Raw genomic sequence first — 26,046 nt, 5'->3', positions numbered from 1 at the left:
CCCTGTTGCGCTGTTTCGAGTACTCCACCAACATGGCCAGTGGCGATGACGCCGTTATCAGCGATACAATACCACTTCTATGTCTCCTTGAGAAAACACTTAGGGCGATGATGGAAGAGGAGGTGGCCCAGGAGGAGGAAGAGGGGTCATTTTTAGCACTTTCAGGCCAGTCTCTTCGAAGTGACTCAGAGGGAGGTTTTTGGCAACAGCAGAGGCCAGGTACAAATGTGGCCAGCCAGGGCCTTCTACTGGAGGACGAGGATGAGGAGGAGGTGGAGGAGGATGAGGATGAAGCATGGTCACAGCGGGGTGGCACCCAACGCAGCTCGGGTCCATCACTGGTGCGTGGCTGGGGGGAAAGGCAGGATGATGATGATACGCCTCCCACAGAGGACAGCTTGTCCTTACCCCTGGGCAGCCTGGCACACATGAGCGACTACATGCTGCAGTGCCTGCGCAACGACAGCAGAGTTGCCCACATTTTAACGTGTGCGGACTACTGGGTTGCCACCCTGCTGGATCCACGCTACAAAGACAATGTGCCCACCTTACTTCCTGCACTGGAGCGTGATAGGAAGATGCGCGAGTACAAGCGCACGTTGGTAGACGCGCTACTGAGAGAATTCCCAAATGTCACAGGGGAACAAGTGGAAGCCCAAGGCAGAGGAGGAGCAAGAGGTCGCCAAGGCAGCTGTGTCACGGCAAGCTCCTCTGAGGGCAGGGTTAGCATGGCAGAGATGTGGAAAAGTTTTGTCAACACGCCACAGCTAACTGCACCACCACCTGATACGCAACGTGTTAGCAGGAGGCAACATTTCACTAACATGGTGGAACAGTACGTGTGCACACCCCTCCACGTACTGACTGATGGTTCGGCCCCATTCAACTACTGGGTCTCTAAATTGTCCACGTGGCCAGAGCTAGCCTTTTATGCCTTGGAGGTGCTGGCCTGCCCGGCGGCCAGCGTTTTGTCTGAACGTGTATTCAGCACGGCAGGGGGCGTCATTACAGACAAACGCAGCCGCTTGTCTACAGCCAATGTGGACAAGCTGACGTTCATAAAAATGAACCAGGCATGGATCCCACAGGACCTGTCCATCCCTTGTGCAGATTAGACATTAACTACCTCCCCTTAACCATATATTATTGGACTCCAGGGCACTTCCTCATTCAATCCTATTTTTATTTTCATTTTACCATTATATTGCGAGGCTACCCAAATTTGAATGAACCTCTCCTCTGTCTGGGTGCCGGGGCCTAAATATCTGACAATGGACTGTTGCATTGGTGGCTGACGTGAAGCCTGATTCTCTGCTATGACATGCAGACTAATTCTCTGCTGACATGAAGCCAGATCCTCTGTTACGGGACCTCTCTCCTCTGCCTGGGTGCTGGGCCTAAATATCTGACAATGGACTGTTGCAGTGGTGGGTGACGTGAAGCCTGATTCTCTGCTATGACATGCAGACTGATTCTCTGCTGACATGAAGCCAGATCCTCTGTTACGGGACCTCTCTCCTCTGCCTGGGTGCTGGGCCTAAATATATGCCAATGGACTGTTGCATTGGTGGCTGACGTGAAGCCTGATTCTCTGCTATGACATGCAGACTAATTCTCTGCTGACATGAAGTCAGATCCTCTGTTACGGGACCTCTCTCCTCTGCCTGGGTGCTGGGCCTAAATATATGACAATGGACTGTTGCAGTGGTGGCTGACGTGAAGCCTGATTCTCTGCTATGACATGCAGACTAATTCTCTGCTGACATGAAGACAGATTCTCTGTTACGGGACCTCTCTCCTCTGCCTGGGTGCTGGGCCTAAATTTATGACAATGGACTGTTGCAGTGGTGGGTGGCGTGAAGCCTGATTCTCTGCTATGACATGAAGACTGATTCTCTGCTGACATGAAGACATATTCTGTGTTACGGGACCTCTCTCCTCTGCCTGGGTGCCAGGGCCTAAATATATGACAATGGACTGTTGCAGTGGTGGGTGGCGTGAAGCCTGATTCTCTGCTATGACATGCAGACTGATTCTCTGCTGACATGAAGACAGATTCTCTGTTACGGGACCTCTCTCCTCTGCCTGGGTGCCGGGGCCTAAATATCTGAGAATGGACTGTTCCAGTGGTGGGTGACGTGAAGCCAGATTCTCTGCTATGGGACCTCTCTCCAATTGATTTTGGTTAATTTTTATTTATTTAATTTTTATTTTAATTCATTTCCCTATCCACATTTGTTTGCAGGAGATTTACCTACATGTTGCTGCCTTTTGCAGTCCTCTAGCCTTTTCCTGAGCTGTTTTACAGCCTTTTTAGTGCCGAAAAGTTCGGGTCCCCATTGACTTCAATGGGGTTCGGGTTCGGGACGAAGTTCGGATCGGGTTCGGGATTTCCGGGAAGTTCGGCCGAACTTCTCGAACCCGAACATCCAGGTGTTCGCTCAACTCTAGTCCCGTCCCTTCGCTACGTGGGTTCCTGCCACTTCATTTCCCCCCTCAAGTACCCCAATTTTTATCCACTCCCCAAATTAATGTGGATGTCGCCAATTATACCCCTTATGATTTTTTTCACCTTTTCACCATACCTTAGGGGGTCTAGTTTTCAAAATGGAGTCCATTATGGGGGTTTTCTATTGTTTTGGCAGCTCAACGCTATTACAAGTGTGCAATGGGGCCTGAACCATTTTCAAGCAAATTTTGTGTTCTAAAAACAACTGGGTGTTCCTTTATGTTGGGGCCCTGCCGTTTGTCAAGACATAAGATTAGGGCCACAATGGGGGTATTTCTGAAGACAGGAGAAACGGGGTGATACATTTTCGGGCGTACATCTTAATTTTCATGTGCTCTGTAGGAAAAATATGTCTTTAAATTAATACTTTTGTGTACAAAAATGAAAATTTTTTTTTTTTTCAACTTCTTAGCATTAATTTCTTTAAAAAACTAGTGGGTCAAAAAACTCATTACATCCATAGATAAATACGATAAGGGGCCTCGTTTTTAAAATGGGTTCACTTTTGGGGGGTTCTATTATTCAGACACTTATAAGCCTCTTCAAATATGTACTTCAAAAATTTTAAGATTTATGTTAAAATGTTAAGTTTCCTAAATATAAAAAAAAAGTTAAATTTTTTTGTAAGTGCAGCCAAAATAAAGTAAAGATGTGGAAATATATTCCTGATAAAAATATTGAATAGTATTTATGTATGTATGTGAAATATTGCAGTTGAAATTGGAAAATGTGCCAATTTTTAAACATTTTCATAAATTTTCACTTTTTTTTAAATAAAGATACGCATATTTTATTGGTAGAATTTTACCTCGTACAATATGGGACGAGAAAATAATGTCAGAATTACTTTGATGTACAAAACCGTTACAAAGTTATTCTAAGCTAAAATGAGACATGTCAGATTTCCAAAATTTGGCTTGGTCATTAAGGCCCAAACAGGCTTGGTCACTAAGGGGTTAAGCCTGCTGGCCGGCTAATACTAATGAGTGCTTTTGGAAGCGCTCATTAGTATCGGAGGACCAGGAAGAGGTAAACGCTATGTACTTACCGCTCTCTGGTCCTCGGCTGTCGGCTGTGCAGGGCTGTGAGGCGCTTTGTGACGTCACACTGTGTGCGCCAGTTCAGAGCACAGCCGACAGTAGGAGGAAGAGGATTGCAGACGGCGATGAGCGGTGGCGTCCAGGAGCAGAGAGGTAAGCGTTTTTTTTATTTTTTATAAAAAATGAGGCTGCTGGGGGCTAATGAGGCATAATGGGGGCTAATGAGGCATAATGGGGGCTAATGAGAGGCATAATGGGGGCTAATGAGGCATAAGCGCTGATAATGGGGGCTAATGGCAAAAAGGCTATATATATATACACACACACGTATATACAAAAACACACACACGCAGGGTGTGTGTGTTTGTGCTTTAGGGTGCACACCCTAATGCAATAGGCTGCGCACGCCTATGATTGCGCACACACAGCTCTGCTACATGTCCATTACACAGATAGAACTACTGTGTGCACATTACACACAGAAAACTGTAAAATAAAATGCTTACACTGACATAGCCCTGCTTTATACACACCTTCCATACATTAAAGGGTTTCTACCACTTCGGTGTCACATATTTAGCTGTCAGACACTAGCGATCCGCTAGTGTCTGCTCTGCCCAACCATCCTAATATAATTGCTTTTGGGGCAGCCGTTTTGCTGAAAAAAGAACTTTTATTAATATGCTAATGAGCCTCTAGGTGCTATGGGGGCGTCATTAGCACCTAGAGGCTCCGTCTACCTTCAGAAACTGCCGCCGCCCAGCGCGTCCCTCCAGCCCGCCCATCTCCTCCTGAATGCGATCCTCCTTGTGAGCGCCTGTATTCGGCGCATGCGCAGTGAATGTCTGACCGCTTCCTTGCTCAGACATCTCCACTACGCCTGCGCGATGACGCCATAGTGCTCCGAGGAACAGGCGCAGTGGAGATGTCTGAGCAAGGAAGCGGTCAGACATTCACTGCGCATGCGCAGAATACATACAGCCGCTACACAGACAGGATCTGTGGTGTGTTAATTTTTCATTCCTTCTGACAGATCAAAAGAAGGGTCAAATAAACCAAAAAGGCAAAATAGTGGCCCAGTCATGAAGTGGGGAGGGTGGGAACAGCATGAGAAGTCCACAGAGTGGCCCTATGACATAGTGGTGACTCTGGTGAGGTGGAAGTAGCATGAGGAGACCACAGAGTATTGATGTGGCAGCAGCATGAGGAGACCACAGAGTATTGATGTGGCAGCAGCATGAGGAGACCACAGAGTATTGATGTGGCAGCAGCATGAGGAGACCACAGAGTGGCCCAGTGACATAGTGGTGATGTGGCAGCAGCATGAGGAGAGCACAGAGTGGTGAAGTGGCAGCAGCATGAGGAGAAAACAGAAATTTTTTATGCAGCCCTCCTAAGCAGTGAGAGAAGAGTTAGCTGGCATCCAAATTTTTTTTTTTAAATTTTTGTCACCCTAATGATAATGATCTAGGTGCGCAGGTCCCCTAGCCATCCAACTCAAATCAAGCAACTTTAAGACTTACTGGCTCTCAGTCAGATGAGAGCTGGTTTGTAATGCCTCAGACGGGATGGAACATTTAGGAGTGATAGAACCTGATTAGAAAGTATGCAATAAAGTCCGATGATGATGATGGGATGGAACGTTTGAGTGATAGATTGTAAATATTCCTATCTCAGGAAAAAAAAAAAAAGCTGGTCTTGAATGTCTCATTGCAGACAAGGCTGCCATTGTACGGTATGCGACTACCTGTCTCATGGATAGATTGTTGGTTTGCACATACCCGGCTTTTGGCATATAGCCTTTGTGTGATAGTTTGTTATAGGTATTGAAATTGTGCGTGCAATACATGCATATTCGATTATTGATTTTTGCAATGGCGAATATTCTGCAAAAAATTTGCGAAATATCGCAAATTCGAAGATTGCCTATACCGCTCATCACTAAACTTCACCGCTGAACAGCAATTATGACATATATTTTTTCCCTTTTTTTTTCTAACAATAACCCCCCCTCCCCCCCCAAAAAAAAAGTTAAATAATGTAAAATCAACGCAGAAAGGCTAATGGGACGTACGTATATTTCCTATTAATACACCCCGCAAATGGCTGTATCACGGAACTTGCACCCCAGTCACAAGCAAGGTTTGCTGGAATTAGGGATGTATCATATAGTGCAAACAACCTAACGGCAATGTGGATCCGCAGTCAGTGCAGCAAGGTGTAACCTCTCCTATTGCACCCTGTTCTCCTTTTATAGTGTAGAATAGATGATCCCTCCCTATCCTTTCCCTACAGCTTGAATAATCTTTCCCTGAACTTGTAAATCGTTTTTTCAGCACAATGAAGTGTTTCCTAGCACTGTCCCTAGCGCCAATGTAATGCCCCAGAGGTGCATTACCACCTTTTACACCTCCTCACTATCTTCTATGGTTAATATAACATCATCTATGTATTTATTTCCTAATCCTGTAAAACGTGTATATTTATTTCTATGAAACTGTTATGTGGATGTAATGCGCCTGGTTCACCAGCAGATGGCTGCAAGCATGGCAGAGCTACAGGGACAAAGGTTGGAACCTTCTTTCCATTCTCTTCTCTCCCTCTGGGGAGGAGTTTAGTTAGTGAAGGTCGGTGTTGAGAGTACCCCCTGCCAAGGGAGGTTGTGCAGCAAGGAGCACTTCCCTCTTGGGCGAGCCCTGCCTAAGCCAGCAGAGCACCATCAGCCCTGATGAACCTGGAGGCCCAAGCTACAAGCCTCAGGAGCCAGGGAGAGAAAGCTCCCCTGGATAAATCAAGACAGGGACAGACCAGATGACAAAGTTAAGTTGCAGCATACAAGAAAGCAAAAGTTCCTATTTAATCCTGACAGCACAGCAACGCTAGAGAGCAACTGATGTAGCACAGCTGAGTGTGTTGGCCTGCCAGAATTTATGCCAAAGCTTGCTGGTGACCAAGATAAAGTTGGAAGATTGTTGCCTGATGAAATTTGATTCAAGTAAAGCTGCTGTTCAACGTTATACAAGGCCTGGACTCAATTTATTTCTTCGCCCCACCATTCAACTACCCCTTTTTCTGCAGTGGACTGCCACGCATTGGGTTCCAGTGTATCCAGGTAGGAGCACCGTGACAAGTGCAATACCACTAAGGGACATTAGGCCACCCTACACTACTCTGGCATTCCTATCCTGGGTACCTATCACCAACACCATCTACTTAAGGGGCCCCTGTGCCCTCGTTGCTGAAATGCAACTGGCGTCACGACAAACTCTTATAACATCTTAAAGGGGCCCCTTGCGGACCGCGGTCGCCACACCTGCTGACGTCTCTCCCTGCACTAAGCACACTGCAAAATGGCAGAATCCAAGATGGCTGAGGCTATTTATAGGGCTGTGACATCACAGGGTGCTAACTGGCTGCATGCATGGCATTGTGGGTGATCCCTCATTCCCAGAGTTTTCTTTGCTCCATGTCCTCACATGTGCAGCAGCCATTTTAGGAAAAAATGTGATTCGTTACCACAAAGCGTGAGTAAATTCGGATTTGTTGCGAATCAAATTTTTCCTGAAAATCGGATCGAATTCCACTTCGTCAACTTCGATTTGCTCATCTCTAATGGTCACCAGTGACAGGACAAGCTATTTTGGAGCTCACCGGACTAATTCACCTCATGTTACGCTTCAGAGTCCCTATGGTTCTTATTTATAATGTATACTAGTCCACATTAACTTCCACCAAATCCACTCCAATCCACATATTTGTAGTAGGGATCTTTGGATTTCTTTTTAAATCCATGAATTTCGCCCCCCTCCCTCGAAGGCACCTTAAAATTTCTCCTATACTTTGTACCACCCCTGAGGCCATGGCCACCTTCAATTCTCAGTCTTGACATTTGAAGGAACAGTTAATAGACAAGTGTAACGGGATGGCAGGTCTTCTAAAATCTAAATGTGTTCCAGTAGCAGGGACCTCATTTGTAGCCGAATTCTTTTTACTAAACGGTTAATCTTCCTTTGAAGCAGCCATTATAAGCTACATATCTGCTCATACTCTCCACTCTCATGAAGTTGTTTACAACATGTTTGATTGCCAGAGATGTTCTGAAGAGCTTAGGAAGACATTCCCCATAGTACACCATGACTCGGAGCACATCCTCAGAGCAGTAATGAATCGGAGCCGTCAAGAGTTTTGATGTAGGTTCTCAGCTGGTGATTATCCTCGGCTTGTTAATACTCTTCCACCTTGTTAAGACTTGTCATGGTTAGGTTGGACGCTGGCCACTGACCATCACAATGTAAACAGTTCCCTAAACGTATAAACTCCGCGCTGCATCTGTTTTTCGTCAACTGTAAGAAGATATTTATGAAAACAACAGACCAAAAGAGGGATTAGAAGAACATGAAAAACTGGGAACATCAGCCATGGAAAGGAATGGTCGTTACATGGGCAGAAGGGCAAAAAAAATTTGGTCATGGATCAAGGTTGGATGTCCTTACCACAGAGTAGAAGTCAGTAAAGAATGTAGAAATAAGATTGTAGGGCGGCAGCTGATCCATAGGGTAGATGTTGACTTGAAGGGAGTAGATGCTGGTACAAGTCATACTATAGAGAGTAGGTCTTCAAAGGTTTCCACTGATACAAAGGGGAATCAATCTACAGACGCACATATAATAGGGATAGGGCAATAATGCTGAGGAGTCGGTTGACAGAGGGTTGGAGTCAGAAGTAAACAAGTAGGATTCAGTCCATAAGGAGTAAGAATTTGCCCACAAAGAGTAGGAGTCAGACAAAATAAAGAGTGTCTGCTGACAACGAGTAGAGGTCATGCTACAAGGAGTAGATTTCGGGTGAAAAGGAGGAGTCAGCCCACAACAAGGAGGAGTCAGCCCACAACAAAGGAGGAGTCACCCCAAAACAAGCAGGAGTCGGCACACTACATAGAGGAGTCGATCCACACGAGCAGGAGTCGGCCCACTAAAAAGTGGAGTCGGCCCACAACAAGGAGGACTCGGCCCACAACAAGGAGGACTCGGCCCACAACAAGGAGGATTCGGCCCACAACAAGGAGGACTCGGCCCACAACAAGCAGGATTCGGCCCACAACAAGGAGGACTCGGCCCACAACAAGCAGGATTCGGCCCACAACAAGGAGGACTCGGCCCACAACAAGCAGGATTCGGCCCACAACAAGGAGGACTCGGCCCACAACAAGAAGGAGTCAGCCTACTACAATGAAGAGTCCGCCCACTACAAGGAGGACTCGGCTCAGAGCAATTAGCAGTTGGCCCACAAGACGGTGGAGTTGGCCCAAAAAGAGTAAATGTTTTCCCACAAACAGTATGAGTCAACCTAGATGTAGGAGTTGTCCCATAATGTATAGAATTCAGCCCACAAACAGTAGAAATCAGCCCGCAAAGAATAGGAGTTGTTAAAAAAATTAACAAAGAGACGTTAGAGTGCTCCATGTGGACAAACAATAAGGACCTCTCCATAAGTTTACCGTAGTCATCTCCATGTATACAGAGTAATGACTCTCAGAGACCAGAATGCAAAATCACAAACAGGGCCTTAACCTACCATCTACACTGAGTGCTTGGGGCACCAATGCAAAAGTACAACTTCTACACACCTCTACCCCCCCCCTACCCCTACAGCTGTCACAATAGAATAGGTTTAGGGGCCCGACAAGACATAGAGCTCACTGCCAGGAGAAACCACAATAAAATTCTGTTTTTGGGGAGAACCCACTAGTGGGAGCTCGCTGTACACGAATATACAGAGAGGGTCCCCCTAGTGGTGGCTTCTTGGAGTCAGAGTTTTATAATTAAAAAAAATGGCATGGAGGAGACATTCTCCAACTATTCCCCAAGTATATGACCAGTAGCCCTGTCTATCTACATGCCATATAGACCATTATATGCATACGGGAGACCCTCACTTATATTCGAGTCATATTTATTAAGAATAGAGGCCATTCCAGAGGTGTACCATTTATTGCTGTCCATAGGTATGGGGTCTGGACTGTCTGCAGGGTTTATACATGCACGCCAATCCTGTAAACAGGACTAGAATTATAGGAGAGAAGTCCTAACGTAGCACTGCCTCCGGAGGCAAGACTGGTAACTGCATGCCTCGGGGCGCGTCTTCCCTCCTAAATATTTACACCACACGACACGAGCGTTTACACAGAAAGAGAGAAAACGTCTGGCTTTTATCTTTATTTTCCAGCAGATTCTCCGCGTGGCGGTAAGATAAATGAACGGGAAATTATAAAATGCAGGACAAGAAGCTTCTGCTCGGCTCAGAAGAGGAGTGCGGCGATATTACAGGGTCCCAGGAGGGACAAAATACTCACCAGTTACCCCCTATTTATATAAATGAGGCCATCTTTAAAATTCCCCAATAATAATAATATTTATTTATATAGCGCCACCATATTCCGCATGGGGTTCATGTACAAAACAAAAGTAACTTGCTATATACAACTGAAACACTAGGAGTCTGGGCCCTGCTCTCAAGAGCTTACAATCTATGAGATCTGCATCATAGGGGGGTATTCACTGACTGGCTCCAAATCCGGGGGGTAAAAGTAAACCCCATAAATTATTAGGCCCTCTAGGCTACCGTAGTGATTACTTTGGGATCGCCCAATCCTCATTTCATCTTTAGGGGGCCATTTACCGGTAGCCATGGTAGATGCCCTAATAATCGAGGGCGCCATCTAGTTTCTAAATTCCATAAAAAGTGTATTTATAGTCATAGACCAGAACCAATGTGGTGCCATGTCTGGAGTAGGACATCTCTCCTTTGCCCTTCACTCATGACTGGGGGAAGGGAAGGGACAACACCCAGGTGCCATACAAGTGGATTGAGTGCAGTTGTCACCCATCCACTAACCTGGAGACACAGGACCATGTTTTATTTTTGTGGATTTTTCATGTGAATTATCAAGGTTTAGATTCAGCCTCCACCTTGGCCCCTTGCTTCCAGAATCTGATTGAAGTCAATAGTAAAGACAGTCTTCATGCTGGTCCTTTACATCCGATGTAAGATAGTAGCATGATGGGGGTTGTAGTTCTGCAAGGCCTCCTATGATGTTATTCCCACTCCATTGTTCAGATCATAGACCCCCTTCATACTGTACATACCAGACATTGTGTAAAGGAGGCGTCATCATCAATCACCCCGGTTGTCAGCAAGCCCCAATATCACCTGATACCATGAGCCGTCAACTGCGGAGGACAGGACGGACCAGAACCAGAACCTGCATATCACTATACACAGGAATATGTATACCTTATACCAGCTGCACATATATATAATTATATACAGGAGATGCCCAGGTTATACCAGCTGTACATCTATAATTATATACAGGAGATGCCCAGGTTATACCAGCATGGTCCATATCACTATATACAGGAAGATGTATAACTTATACCAGCTGTACATATATAATTATATACAGGAGATGCCCAGGTTATACCAGCATGCTCCATATCACTATATACAGAAGATGTATAACTTATACCAGCTGTACATATATAATTATATACAGGAGATGCCCAGGTTATACCAGCTGTACATATATAATTATATGCAGGAGATGCCCAGGTTATACCAGCATGCTCCATATCACTATATACAGGAAGATGTATAACTTATACCAGCTGTACATATATAATTATATACAGGAGATACCCAGGTTATACCAGCTGTACATATATAATTATATGCAGGAGATGCCCAGGTTATACCAGCATGCTCCATATCACTATATACAAGAAGATGTATAACTTATACCAGCTGTACATATATAATTATATACAGGAGATGCCCAGGTTATACCAGCTGTACATATATAATTATATGCAGGAGATGCCCAGGTTATACCAGCATGCTCCATATCACTATATACAAGAAGATGTATAACTTATACCAGCTGTACATATATAATTATATACAGGAGATACCCAGGTTATACCAGCATGGTCCATATCACTATATACAAGGAGATGTATAACTTATACCAGCTGTACATATATAATTATATACAGGAGATACCCAGGTTATACCAGCTGTACATATATAATTATATGCAGGAGATACCCAGGTTATACCAGCATGCTCCATATCACTATATACAAGAAGATGTATAACTTATACCAGCTGTACATATATAATTATATACAGGAGATACCCAGGTTATACCAGCATGGTCCATATCACTATATACAAGGAGATGTATAACTTATACCAGCTGTACATATATAATTATATACAGGGGATGCCCAGGTTATACCGGCATGCTCCATATCACTATATACAAGAAGATGTATAACTTATACCAGCTGTACATATATAATTATATACAGGAGATACCCAGGTTATACCGGCATGCTCCATATCACTATATACAAGAAGATGTATAACTTATACCAGCTGTACATATATAATTATATACAGGGGATGCCCAGGTTATACCGGCATGCTCCATATCACTGTATACAGGAAGATGTATAACTTATACCAGCTGTACATATATAATTATATACAGGAGATACCCAGGCTATACCAGCTGTACATATATAATTATATACAGGAGATACCCAGGTTATACCAGCATGGTCCATATCACTATATACAAGAAGATGTATAACTTATACCAGCTGTACATATATAATTATATACAGGAGATGCCCAGGTTATAGCAGCTGTACATATATAATTATATACAGGAGATGCCCAGGTTATACCAGCTGTACATATATAATTATATACAGGAGATGCCCAGGTTATACCAGCATGCTCCATATCACTATATACAAGAAGATGTATAACTTATACCAGCTGTACATATATAATTATATACAGGAGATGCCCAGGTTATACCAGCATGCTCCATATCACTATATACAAGAAGATGTATAACTTATACCGGCTGTACATATATAATTATATACAGGAGATGCCCAGGTTATACCAGCATGGTCCATATCACTATATACAAGAAGATGTATAACTTATACCAGCTCTACATATATAATTATATACAGGAGATACCCAGGTTATACCAGCTGTACATATATAATTATATACAGGAGATGCCCAGGTTATACCAGCATGGTCCATATCACTATATACAAGAAGATGTATAACTTATACCAGCTGTACATATATAATTATATACAGGAGATGCCCAGGTTATACCAGCATGCTCCATATCACTATATACAAGAAGATGTATAACTTATACCAGCTGTACATATATAATTATATACAGGAGATACCCAGGTTATACCAGCATGGTCCATATCACTATATACAAGGAGATGTATAACTTATACCAGCTGTACATATATAATTATATACAGGGGATGCCCAGGTTATACCGGCTGTACATATATAATTATATACAGGAGATACCCAGGTTATACCAGCATGCTCCATATCACTGTATACAGGAAGATGTATAACTTATACCAGCTGTACATATATAATTATATACAGGAGATACCCAGGCTATACCAGCTGTACATATATAATTATATACAGGAGATACCCAGGTTATACCAGCATGGTCCATATCACTATATACAAGAAGATGTATAACTTATACCAGCTGTACATATATAATTATATACAGGAGATGCCAGGTTATAGCAGCTGTACATATATAATTATATACAGGAGATGCCCAGGTTATACCAGCTGTACATATATAATTATATACAGGAGATGCCCAGGTTATACCAGCATGCTCCATATCACTGTATACAAGAAGATGTATAACTTATACCAGCTGTACATATATAATTATATACAGGAGATGCCCAGGTTATACCAGCATGCTCCATATCACTATATACAAGAAGATGTATAACTTATACCCGCTGTACATATATAATTATATACAGGAGATGCCCAGGTTATACCAGCATGCTCCATATCACTATATACAAGAAGATGTATAACTTATACCGGCTGTACATATATAATTATATACAGGAGATGCCCAGGTTATACCAGCTGTACATATATAATTATATACAGGAGATGCGCAGGTTATACCAGCTGTACATATATAATTATATACAGGAGAGGCCCAGGTTATACCAGCATGCTCCATATCACTGTATACAGGAAGATGTATAACTTATACCAGCTGTACATATATAATTATATACAGGAGATGCCCAGGTTATACCAGCATGCTCCATATCACTATATACAAGAAGATGTATAACTTATACCAGCTGTACATATATAATTATATACAGGAGATGCGCAGGTTATACCAGCTGTACATGTATAATTATATACAGGAGATGCCCAGGTTATACCAGCTGTACATATATAATTATATACAGGAGATACCCAGGTTATACCAGCTATACATATATAATTATATACAGGAGATACCCAGGTTATACCAGCATGCTTCATATCACTGTATACAAGAAGATGTATAACTTATACCGGCTGTACATATATAATTATATACAGGAGATGCCCAGGTTATACCAGCTGTACATATATAATTATATACAGGAGATACCCAGGTTATACCAGCTGTACATATATAATTATATACAGGAGATGCCCAGGTTATACCGGCTGTACATATATAATTATATACAGGAGATGCCCAGGTTATACCAGCATGCTCCATATCACTATATACAGGAGATGCCCAGGTTATACCTCATTTACTATTGTCTTACTATAATGGAGCTATATTAGTACTGGGAGCACTATAGAGGGGAGTTATTACTACTGGGAGCACTATAGAGGGGAGTTATTACTACTGGGAGCACTCTAGAGGGGAGTTATTACTACTGGGAGCACTATAGTGGGGAATTATTACTACTGGGAGCACTATAGAGGGGAGTTATTACTACTGGGAGCACTATAGAGGGGAGTTATTACTACTGGGAGCACTATAGAGGGGAGTTATTACTACTGGGAGCAGTATAGAGGGGAATTGTTACTACTGGGAGCAGTATAGAAGGGACGTATTACTACTGGGAGCAATATAGAAGGGACGTATTACTACTGGGAGCAATATAAAGGAGAGTTATTACTACTGGGAGCACTATAGATGGGAATTATTACTACTGGGAGCACTATAGAGGGGAATTGTTACTACTGGGAGCAGTATAGAGGGGAATTGTTACTACTGGGAGCAGTATAGAAGGGACGTATTACTACTGGGAGCAATATAGAAGGGACGTATTACTACTGGGAGCAATATAAAGGAGAGTTATTACTACTGGGAGCACTATAGATGGGAATTATTACTACTGGGAGCACTATAGAGGGGAATTGTTACTACTGGGAGCAGTATAGAGGGGAATTGTTACTACTGGGAGCAGTATAGAAGGGACGTATTACTACTGGGAGCAATATAAAGGAGAGTTATTACTACTGGGAGCACTATAGATGTGAATTATTACTACTGGGAGCACTATAGAGGGGAATTATTGCTACTGGAAACACTATAGAGTGGAATTATTACTACTGGGAACACTATAGAGGGGAATTATTACTACTGGGAACACTATAGAGGGGAGTTATTACTACTGAGAAGACTATAGAGGGAAATTATTACTACTAGGCGCACTATAGAGGGGAATTATTACTACTAGGTGCACTATAGAGGGGAATTATTACTACTCAGAGCACTATAGAGGGGAGTTATTACTACTGAGAAGACTATAGAGGAAAATTATTACTACTAGGAGCACTATAGAGGGGAGTTATTACTACTGGGAGCACTATAGAGGGGAGTTATTACTACTAGGTGCACTATAGAGGAAAATTATTACTACTAGGCGCACTATAGAGGGGAGTTAATACTACTGGGAACACTATAGAGGGGAGTTAATACTACTGGGAGCACTATAGAGGGGAATTATTACTACTGGGAGCACTATAGAGAGGAGTTATTACTACTAGGAGCACTATAGAGGGGAGTTATTACTACAGGGAGCACTATAGAGGGGAATTATTACTACAGGGAGTACATTTGTTACTATTGAGGGCACTTTTGGGGCATTATTATCACTGGGCACACTATGGAGGGCACTTATACTAGCAGGTTCACTCTTGGGGAGCGCTATTATGGTTGAGGCACTGTAATGGGCACTTTTACTAATGAGTGAACTCTGGAAGAGAATTATTATTCTTGTTGGGATTTTTGGGAGTACTATTACTTATGGGGGAACCCTGGCACAATTATTTTTGGGGATAATTATGTTTATTGTAGCATTACTGTTAGGGGCAATTGTTGCTTGGCATAATTTTTGGGGGTGCACTGTGCGGCATTTATTAATGACAATAGCATTATATATGTGTGATACTAGTATTTTCAGGGGGACTTTCTGTATAGTACTACTATTCTTGCACTATAGCATTGCAGTGCACAGTGGCAGCAGGATGACAATGTGGGGACACCAGGTAGGGTATTTGTGTTGATAAGGTGGGGAGGATAATAAAAAGTGAGGAACCTGAGATCTCTGTGTGACAAGCTGGGCAGGGACGAGACATTGCTGAAAGAAGTCGTTATGGTGGTCTGGGCCGAATGGAGAAGACGAGGAAAGAGAACAGTGGGAGAAAGGCCTTATTTCGTTTTTTTGTGGGTTTCTGGTTGGATCCTTCTGCCACTAGGGGGTAACATGTCATGAAAAGGTTGAGAAACACTCTACAGGTTTTCAGGTTGGGTGGGGCCAGGTTTTCACACTACTAAGCACATGCCCTCTGAAGCTTGTATAACAATATATTGTAAAAGGTTGGAGTTATGCTTTATTACCACATGGATACCATACTGTAATAGCTGATGACTGGAGTTCCCCTTAAATTTCTGACATCATCAATGATCCTGCATCTGCTGAATATAGGAGAACTGCAGTGTTGAAACTAGAAAGGAGTGAGTCATCCCCTTTTCACTCATTGCTCTCTAACCTTAATACAAACCTTTAGGCCGAGTTCACATGAACGTGTGTGACCCGTGGCCGTATTGCGGCCCGCAAATTGCAGGCCGCAATACACGGCCACAGTACCGTGTGCATTCCGCATCACGGATACGGACCCATTCACTTCAATGGGTCCGCAAATCCGGAATTGCGGTACGGCCGCACAGAACGGGACCCCTCGGAAGCACTACGGAGTGCTCCCGTGGGGTTGCGTCCCGTACTTCCGTTCCGCAAAAAGATAGAACAGGTCCTATCTTTTTGCAGAACGGGGGGCTCGCGGACCCATTAAAGTGAATGGGTCCGCGATCCGATGCAGCTGACCCACGGCCGGTGATTGTGCATTGTGTCCCGCAATTTGCGGGCCGCAGCACAGGCACAGGTCACACATGTTCGTGTGAACTCGGCCTAACACTGATACTAACCCTAATCCTAATACTGACCATAACGCACTTACCCTTAAACCCCAACCTTAATCCCTAACTCACACAGCCACATTTGGACTAAAGGAAGCACTTAAACGCTTTTCTTATATAGCCTAGAACCACCTGACTATCAGTGACATGTGAGCAATGACATCACAACAGGCCTCCTTTTACACAGAGATTCTAGCTTCTACCAGAACTGCAGAAGAAGCTCTTCCTCTCCAGCTTCAGCCTCACTGCTTCTATCCTTCAAGTCCCCAAGAGTGGTGAGACATATGGGGACTATACTGCTGCCAGTGGGGGTATGGGTTTATAGGGGACAATACTGCTGTCAGGGGATCTACCAGATTGGATCTCCAGCTGTCAGGGACCCTGAGGAGAAGACAGCACTAGGCTTGAGAAAGTAAAGCATCACACACTGAATTTTATATGACAAAACTTACATTAATGAAGGTGTTCAACTGCAACATCAGGTGCTTGCTCGTAGGAGAATCTCCCACACACCCATTTGGATGAAGTCCTACAGGGTAGGAACTTATACATGATGGCCCACATGACCTGTGTTCATCTCAGTGAGTACTTTTTGTATTATTTCCCTCTATTACGTAAAAATAATTAGCCAAGTTTCTTGTGGCATCCTCCTAGAGTCATCAGGTTTCTTTGAAGGACATGTTCATGAGATATCTGCCATAAATTTATGTTTCTGGCAAGTAGTCGCTGCTCAGCGTTGCCAGGAATAGACCTTGAGAGTCATTTTCCGTAGTCGTGAAAAAGGAGAACCTGTGATGTTGTACAGTGACGTTCTCTTCTTAAGAAATTGGACCAAATGCCCAGGAACTAGTGCATTTCCTGTTGTCCTCAACTGCATTCCTTAGCAGAAGCAGGACAAGAAGACGATATGGTGAGTTTGGTGACATCACTGGTTCATAATACTGTCCATCAGGACTGGAGTGGAAACAGAACAGCTCAGCTTACCAATAAAGAAGACTTGCATGGCAAGGGTTATAAATCTTGAGGAACATGGGCAAGAAAAGAGATGATTCAACCTTTTAGGTCTAGCCATAAGAACAACAAACCAGATAGGAATGTCGGACGCATTTCAGGTCTCCTGATCCTTACTCATAGTAAATGTTTGAGAAGTCTGCTGTACTATTTATCTTGTCGAAGAAGATACATACATAGAGGTGAAGGTTCAATAGCTACTAGACTGCTAACCACCTGAGACTAGTAGACCTGGTGCTTGCTTTTCCTTTTCGCAATCCTTGGGTTGACCACCGGTTGTCAACATTGTAGGACCTTGTGGAGAAAAGATTGCTACTTGAGTCCCCCCAACCAATGAAAATAAGGAATGGAGCCAATCTGATCGGGGGCCACTCTCTCCATGGGCCTTACACTAGTCCAAAAGATACTCTTGTTAGCCTTCTACATGGGCGACAGCTGCTGGCTGACAACCCCTAATGGCTTCTATTACAATACAAAAATGTTAAAGTCTGCTGCTGCAACAATCCGAGTGGCACAGACCAGGCTACGGATGTTGTGTCTAAAGAGTCCTTGGTCTCAATACTCCAGAGATGGTTACATGTCCCATAAAACCATCAGAGCATTTTGTCTCTGACTCTTGCCCTCATCTACTAACTTTACTCAAGTAAATGAGAGATTTACATGTTGTGACCATAGAGCTGCTATAGGGCCTTTTGACAGAGTGGGGCTGAGTCCTGGTTAGTCCCACAATTTTGCTATTAGGTGGTGGGAACCTGTATAGGACCCTTTATTAAATTTACCTGTAGGGGATCCAAGTAGTGAACAAACATCAGGCCCTTCTGTTCTGGGTGCCAAGGAACATAATTTAATCTTTCCATGAGCCCCCCTCACTCCTGTGTCTGTTTTCTAACAATCTTTGTGATAATTGACACCTACACACCATATGGTCTCCTACAGACTTGATGATCTTCACGATTGTCAAATAAGGTCATTGGTCCACCATAAGCAATTACAACCATCCTAGAGACCATGAAACACATACAAAAACATTGTAGATGATGCTGTGGTTACACTGCAAAGAGCCATGACTATCAACAGAGACTTATGCAGGCCATACATAAAGGACAATTGTTGGATTAACAGCTCTTTTGCCCAAAGGCCTTCTCATTCTACCTCCCTATAATTCATTCCTGGTTAAGAAGACAAGTTTGGGCATAACAGACTAAGTCAATATCAGATTAGAGGAGTGTAGATAAAGGTGTTGTGTGTCATTGGGGCAAGCCAATTAGTCATTCTTTAGCATTAGTGAAGGTTTTTTCGAAACGGGGCTAGTGAATATTTGTCCCTGGTGAAGGAAAGCCTGATCCCACAAGGAAAAAAAGGGTCAAGCTTATTGAAATCTAACATGCTGACAGTGTCCAACCAACCCTTAGAACATCTGCCACTGATGAACTGTCAATAGGTGGGTACCAAAGATCCTTTATTATGGGACTTCCTGGCATCTTGGTTAAAATGCAGTGACTCGGTCACGTGAGTGAAGTTTTTAACTGTCCCAGGCTCAGAGTAGGCACTGATGCACAAGTCTACATGATAGGGCGTCTCGAGCATCCATGATTAGCAACCAAATCAAATCCGTACCATGAAAGACAAAAACATTCATATCCAAGACATAAAAAATGTATCACTGCTTCAGTGTAAGAGCGGGAGTAGAAGATAAGCTCCAGTCTTCTGCAGTACCACTTGGTGCCTCCTCTAAGTGTCTCCAATGGAAGTTCCTGGGTGATTAAGATCGTTATTATCTCTGCCGTATGTTTATAATCCGGACATGTTCTGCTCTTTGGTGCCTGGTGTAGCAGCGAGCAAAGAAATTCTATCTGACCTTTTGTTAGTAAATACTGTTTCCCCTCCAATCACGGCTGACGTCTTACCACCCGCAATGAAGCATTTTTGCTTTGGAAAGCTTGCCAGATATCACATCTCTAAGTAGACTGCTTATGCGTCTTCTCTATCTGCCCCATCTTGGATCTTAATAACCCTTCTACTTAACCCTCCAGCTACTAGACCTTTAACATAATTCCCGCAACTGGTAATTCATCTAGGGATGCCTTATTGTACATAGGTTTGAAACTGGAAAAAAGTCCATGAGGCTCAAACTTAAAGAAGCACTCCAACTATTATATTATTTAGCCTATATAGTACTGTATAGACTATTACTGACAAATAAAGTAGGGTTCATGTCTACACCTTTTATGGATTGTCTACCACTTGGCTCATTCTTCCACTCTGTTATGGTTTTCCATATGTAGCATAGATTTCTCTCCATGCCAATGGCTTCGTAAAGACAGAGGTGGAGGATTCTTATCACACTGCACTCGATCTGCCTATTAAAAGGCATGTGCTAAACTGCTGGTCCCCAAATCACACTGCAGGGTATTTCTACAATATGTGATGTAGCTTCAGCCTGTCTCCCCTGCCTCCTGCTTGTGATAAATGATTTCCAACCTTCTCTCACAAGAAGGAGGCAAGGAAGAGCAGTGTGAAGCTGCATCTCCAAGAATACACCTTCTAAATTTCTCTTTGCCTTACATTGCATCCTGATGTGTTGATGGTGCCTCGCCTATCTCCTCTGACTTACTGTATTACGGAAGTCGCATGACTTTTTATGTCAATGGCCATCTCCACCACAGGGATGATAACACGTGTAGTGACTGCTTCCTGTGCTCTCTTAAGAACATATACCAAAACTGCCTGAGATAAATATCATGGAGGACCAATGTGTCATTGGATCCACCATCCACTTGGATAATCAATTCAGCCACTGGAGGAGGAGGATGTTTATACTTAGGCTACTAGGTAGAAGAAAGGTACATGGACAAAAGACCAAAGACCAGGACAATGGCCAAAGTAGACAATATAATGTAAAACAATGGGACCTCCACCACAAAATTCACTTTGATCTCCCATGATGTAATGTCCAAAGACCCCAACACCACGTTCTGTGGACATCCATAACAAATGACCTGATCTGAGAGGCCAAACCCAACAATGAACACTGGAATCTCCTTCACAACATAGAAACTCAACAGCTCCCTCAGAAACTACTGACAACAGAGCTGTGTACGTGATGACCGCAGACTGGTGCAGAAATGTGATGAGATGAGACCGGACAGTCCAGGACACAAAGGTCAAGTTATTATAGTGTTATTATTACTAAGGAGACACCATAGATATACATAAAGGTCCAACTAACACATCTGATCTAATGCACAGAGACAGAATTATACATGATCTTCTATAGGACGGCGTAAAAACAGTAATTATATTCTTGTACATAGGAGCAGTATTATAGCAGTTATATTCTTGTACATAGGATGCAGTATTATAGTAGTTATATTCTTGTACATAGGAGCAGTATTATAGTAGTTATATTCTTGTACATAGGAGCAGTATTATAGTAGTTATAGTCTTGTACATAGGGGGCAGTATTATAGTAGTTGTATTCTTGTACATAGGAGCAGTATTATAGTAGTTGTATTCTTATACATAGGAGCAGTATTATAGTAGTTATATTCTTGTACATAGGAGCAGTATTATAGTATTTATATTCTTGTACATAGGAGCAGCATTATATTAGATATATTCTTGTACATAGGAGCAGTATTATAGCAGTTATATTCTTGTACATAGGAGGCAATATTATAGTAGTTATATTCTTGTACATAGGAGCAGTATTATAGTAGTTATATTCTTGTACATAGGAGCAGTATTATAGTAGTTATAGTCTTGTACATAGGGGGCAGTATTATAGTAGTTGTATTCTTGTACATAGGAGCAGTATTATAGTAGTTGTATTCTTATACATAGGAGCAGTATTATAGTAGTTATATTCTTGTACATAGGAGCAGTATTATAGTATTTATATTCTTGTACATAGGAGCAGCATTATATTAGATATATTCTTGTACATAGGGGCAGTATTATAGTAGTTATATTCTTGTACATAGGAGGCAGTATTATAGTAGTTATATTCTTGTACATAGGAGGCAGTATTATAGTAGTTATACTCTTGTACATAGGAGGCAGTATTATAGTAGTTATATTCTTGTACATAGGAGCAGTATTATAGTAGTTATATTCTTGTACATAGGAGGCAGTATTATAGTAGTTATAGTCTTGTACATATGGAGCAGTATTATAGTAGTTATATTTTTGTACATAGGAGCAGTATTATAGTAGTTATATTCTTGTACATAGGAGCAGTGTTATAGTAGTTATATTCTTGTACATAGGAGCAGTATTATAGTAGTTATATTCTTGTACATAGGAGGCAGTATTATAGTAGGTATATTCTTGTACATAGGAGCGGTATTATAGTAGTTATATTCTTGCACATAGGAGACAGTATTATAGTAGTTATATTCTTGTACATAGGAGCAGTATTATAGTAGTTATATTCTTGTACATAGGAGCAATATTATAGTAGATATATTCTTGTACATAGGAGCAGTATTATAGTAGTTATATTCTTGTACATAGGAGCAGTATTATAGTAGTTATATTCATGTACATAGGAGCAGTATTATAGTAGTTATATTCTTGTACATAGGAGCAGTATTATAGTAGTTATATTCTTGTATATAGGAGCAGTATTATAGTAGTTATATTCTTGTATATAGGAGCAGTATTATAGTAGTTATATTCTTGTACATAGGAGCAGTATTATAGTAGTTATATTCCTGTACATAGGAGCAGTATTATAGTAGTTATATTCTTGTACATAGGAGGCAGTATTATAGCAGTTATATTCTTGTACATAGGTGGCAGTATTATGGTAGTTATATTCTTGTACATAGGAGCAGTATTATAGTAGTTATATTCTTGTACATAGGAGCAGTATTATAGTAGTTATATTCTTGTACATAGGAGCACTATTATAGTAGTTATATTCTTGTACATAGGAGCAGTATTATAGTAGTTATATTCTTGTACATAGGAGCACTGTTATATTAGTTATATTCTTGTACATAGGAGAAGTATTATAGTAGTTATATTCTTGTACATAGGAGCAGTATTATAGTAGTTATATTCTTGTACATAGGAGCAGTATTATAGTAGTTATATTCTTGTACATAGGAGCACTATTATAGTAGTTATATTCTTGTACATAGGAGCAGTATTATAGTAGTTATATTCTTGTACATAGGAGCACTGTTATATTAGTTATATTCTTGTACATAGGAGAAGTATTATAGTAGTTATATTCTTGTACATAGGAGCAGTATTATAGTAGTTATATTCTTGTACATAGGAGCAGTGTTATAGCAGTTATATTATTGTACATAGGAGCATCATTATTGTAGCTATATTCACTTTAGTTAAATATGTACAGTGCTCCACAGTCTATGATGGGATAATCTTCCTCCAGGGGCAGGTGCTTTATTTTCTATGAAATCTGTTTCTAATGTTTGCTGTAATTGGATGAGCTGATGTTGTAAAGAAAGATTCATTGATTCTTGTCATGAGGTATTTTTCATATTTCAGGAGGGGGGAGGAGGGTTGAGGCTTGGAATGATGGCAGGATTGTAATATATCACACTTAAGAATGCAGGCGGCAGAGTAGCTGCTCTGTTCTATACCGCTATAACCATCCAAAAGCAGATATCTTTATAAGGTAACACTCCACACAGCCGGCCTTCTATCATATCACTGCTGATACTTTGTCACAATCATACACAATGCTTAGAATTTTAACCCCTTTAAAGGCGCTTAAGATTGACTTAAAATAACAGGTTGTCACAGCCCCGCCCCATTTTCTAACATCATAGTTATTTAAAGGTGTTTTCCACACAACGGGTCCCTATCACAGAATTCCACCAATTCCAAGGGGCCGATCCATTGCAAAATGAAAGGGTCATTCAGCCAAAATTTTCTATTTTATTGGGTTGTTTCGTTACCAGTGGAGGATCCAGGAGTAAGATGAAGCTTTCCTGAGACTCTTCTAGATATTTGTATGTGATCTTCTCACCCCATCAACTGTATAGATGAGGTCCATCTATAGGATGAGCCTACTTGGGTTTGCAGATCACAATATGAACCCCATCGCACCTCACACCACCAGAGTTGATCAGCCATTATTGTCTCTAACCAAAGGTGGAGAAGCCCCTTTAAAAAACACAGAAAAATATAATTGTCCGCACTATAGTCGACACAAGGCTAAGCAGATTTCCATGTTTTCCTTGGTTGCCAAGAAATTCCAGGGAAGCCTTTTGCCTGAGAAGGTGCGTCCGGAGACATGTCATGTTCTCCATGGTCAGGGCTTAGAATATTCTCTAAATTACTTATGAATATATCAATATTCTTATTATTTTTAGGGTTCTGAAGGGTTCTTCCTAAAAAAAAAAAAAAAACACTTTCGCCCCAGTTGCACAATGGTAAATGTCAATATATTGCATAAACTAAATATGGTGGACAACATAGAACATCTCAACGGTTCACTTATAGGCCTAAATTTAACAAAATTGAAAACAATATCTGGGATTTTCCATTGCAAGGTGATCTCTCCCACATTTTCTGCTTTTTAAATTAATTTTTACATTTAGTTGGTTTTTTTTAAATTAATTTTCTTTAAGGCAAATTCAATATTGGGTTGATTGAATTTTTGAAAGGATGACAGAGAAGAACTTGGCCCGTCACAGCAACATCTGCAGGATTTACCTACGTCGAATAGAAAAAAACACTTTACAGACCCCGAGTAACATCTGAAAAGAGAACAGTGAAAATCTTCCATATGGCAAATGTCAGCAGCTCATTTTTCATCTCCCAACACAAAACCAAAACATCTCTGACATTGAAACAAGGAGAGCGCTTCATGGATCCTCAGCTTGGCCGGGCAGACAGAGCAAGAAATGTTATCATCACAGCAAAGCAAAATAATGTTTGAAAAATGTTTTACGTAAACATAAAATATTCAGTGAAAATTCTAAAGTTCTAAATACAAATCTAGTACATTTAAATAAATGTATTGAACTGTAATAGAAAGTATCAGCATTTTAATCATATTTATCAAATCGTTTTCAATAGAAGATTAAAACTACGAAATTAAAATTTTAAACAAATGTGAAATCTATAAATTATCGACACATTTTTTCCTTAAATTGTTAGTGTTCTCTTGTTAGTGTTAAAAACTTTTTACATAACATTTTCATGATCTGAAATGTAAAATGTAAATCGTCTATGTAACTATTAAAAATCTATACTACGATTAATCTGTACTATCTCTACTCTAGGCAATTTTATTTATAAATAATTTGTATTAAAAATAATCCAAGTTTGGGGGGAGCAAAAAATGTTTGGAATTTTAATTAGACATTTATGTGAAGTCTTATCGTTTTTACAGGCGGCAGACACAGAAGGAATATACATCATCTTTCGACTCATAAATAACCCTTTACCATTAAGTCGTATTTTTCGTTTAACAAAAAACTATTAAAAAAATAAATATTTTAAAATTATTTTTCAAAAATTGAAAACTCGAGTGAACACTTCCCCCTACCTGTTCCATAGGCAGCAGTATGATTAGGAGCAGCGCCGTCCTGTAGCACCTATTCTTTGTTTCGCCGCTGTATCCTTCCATGGTTCCAAAATCAAAAATTTGCAATATTCCCTTGTGTAGGTGAATATTTAACCCCGTCAGCGGCCGCGTTCCTCCTGGTGTTCTGTCCTACAGATGACACTTTTACAAGTATCCGGAATGTTCTCACAATAACAGGACCAGGGTGAGCGCATTCCTGGACTGGACACAAGTTTATAGAAGTTTTTAGGACGTGTGGGGAGATGCCGCCCCCGTGCACTCAGTCTGAGCCTCCAGACACTCGCTCGCCCTGTTCCTGTTCTCTACAGACTTTTATCCAATCAGAGCCCAGCGCTGGGATTTCCCGTCAGGGTCTAAAAGTTCTTCAGTGACGCAACCAGAGCTAAAAACGTCAAAATTATTACCTGAAATAAGTGGGAGACAAATGTAGACACAGCACGGATGATGAGAGCCCGCACCGCCCAGTGTGAACCGATGACCGCACAACCACTGTCATCTGTACCAGAAATAATACAAAAACACTCAGGGGCAC

At 41.6% G+C, this 26,046-nt stretch overlaps 1 protein-coding gene across 1 annotated transcript in view; it reads right to left on the bottom strand.

Annotated features, from left to right (window-relative positions):
* Positions 1 to 25,695, bottom strand: part of GLP2R (glucagon like peptide 2 receptor) — a 128,752-nt gene extending 103,057 nt beyond the window's left edge. Inside the window, exon 1 of the mRNA XM_044297228.1 lies at positions 25,476 to 25,695. Coding sequence (XP_044153163.1) covers positions 25,476 to 25,556 — 81 coding nt within the window. The 5' untranslated portion in view covers positions 25,557 to 25,695. The remainder of the gene's footprint in view (positions 1 to 25,475) is intronic.
* Positions 25,696 to 26,046: the final 351 nt, after the last annotated feature.

The sequence above is a fragment of the Bufo gargarizans genome, chromosome 6, assembly GCF_014858855.1.
Source record: "Bufo gargarizans isolate SCDJY-AF-19 chromosome 6, ASM1485885v1, whole genome shotgun sequence".
Classification (NCBI taxonomy): domain Eukaryota; kingdom Metazoa; phylum Chordata; class Amphibia; order Anura; family Bufonidae; genus Bufo; species Bufo gargarizans.
This window is presented reverse-complemented; position numbering and strand designations above follow the sequence as displayed.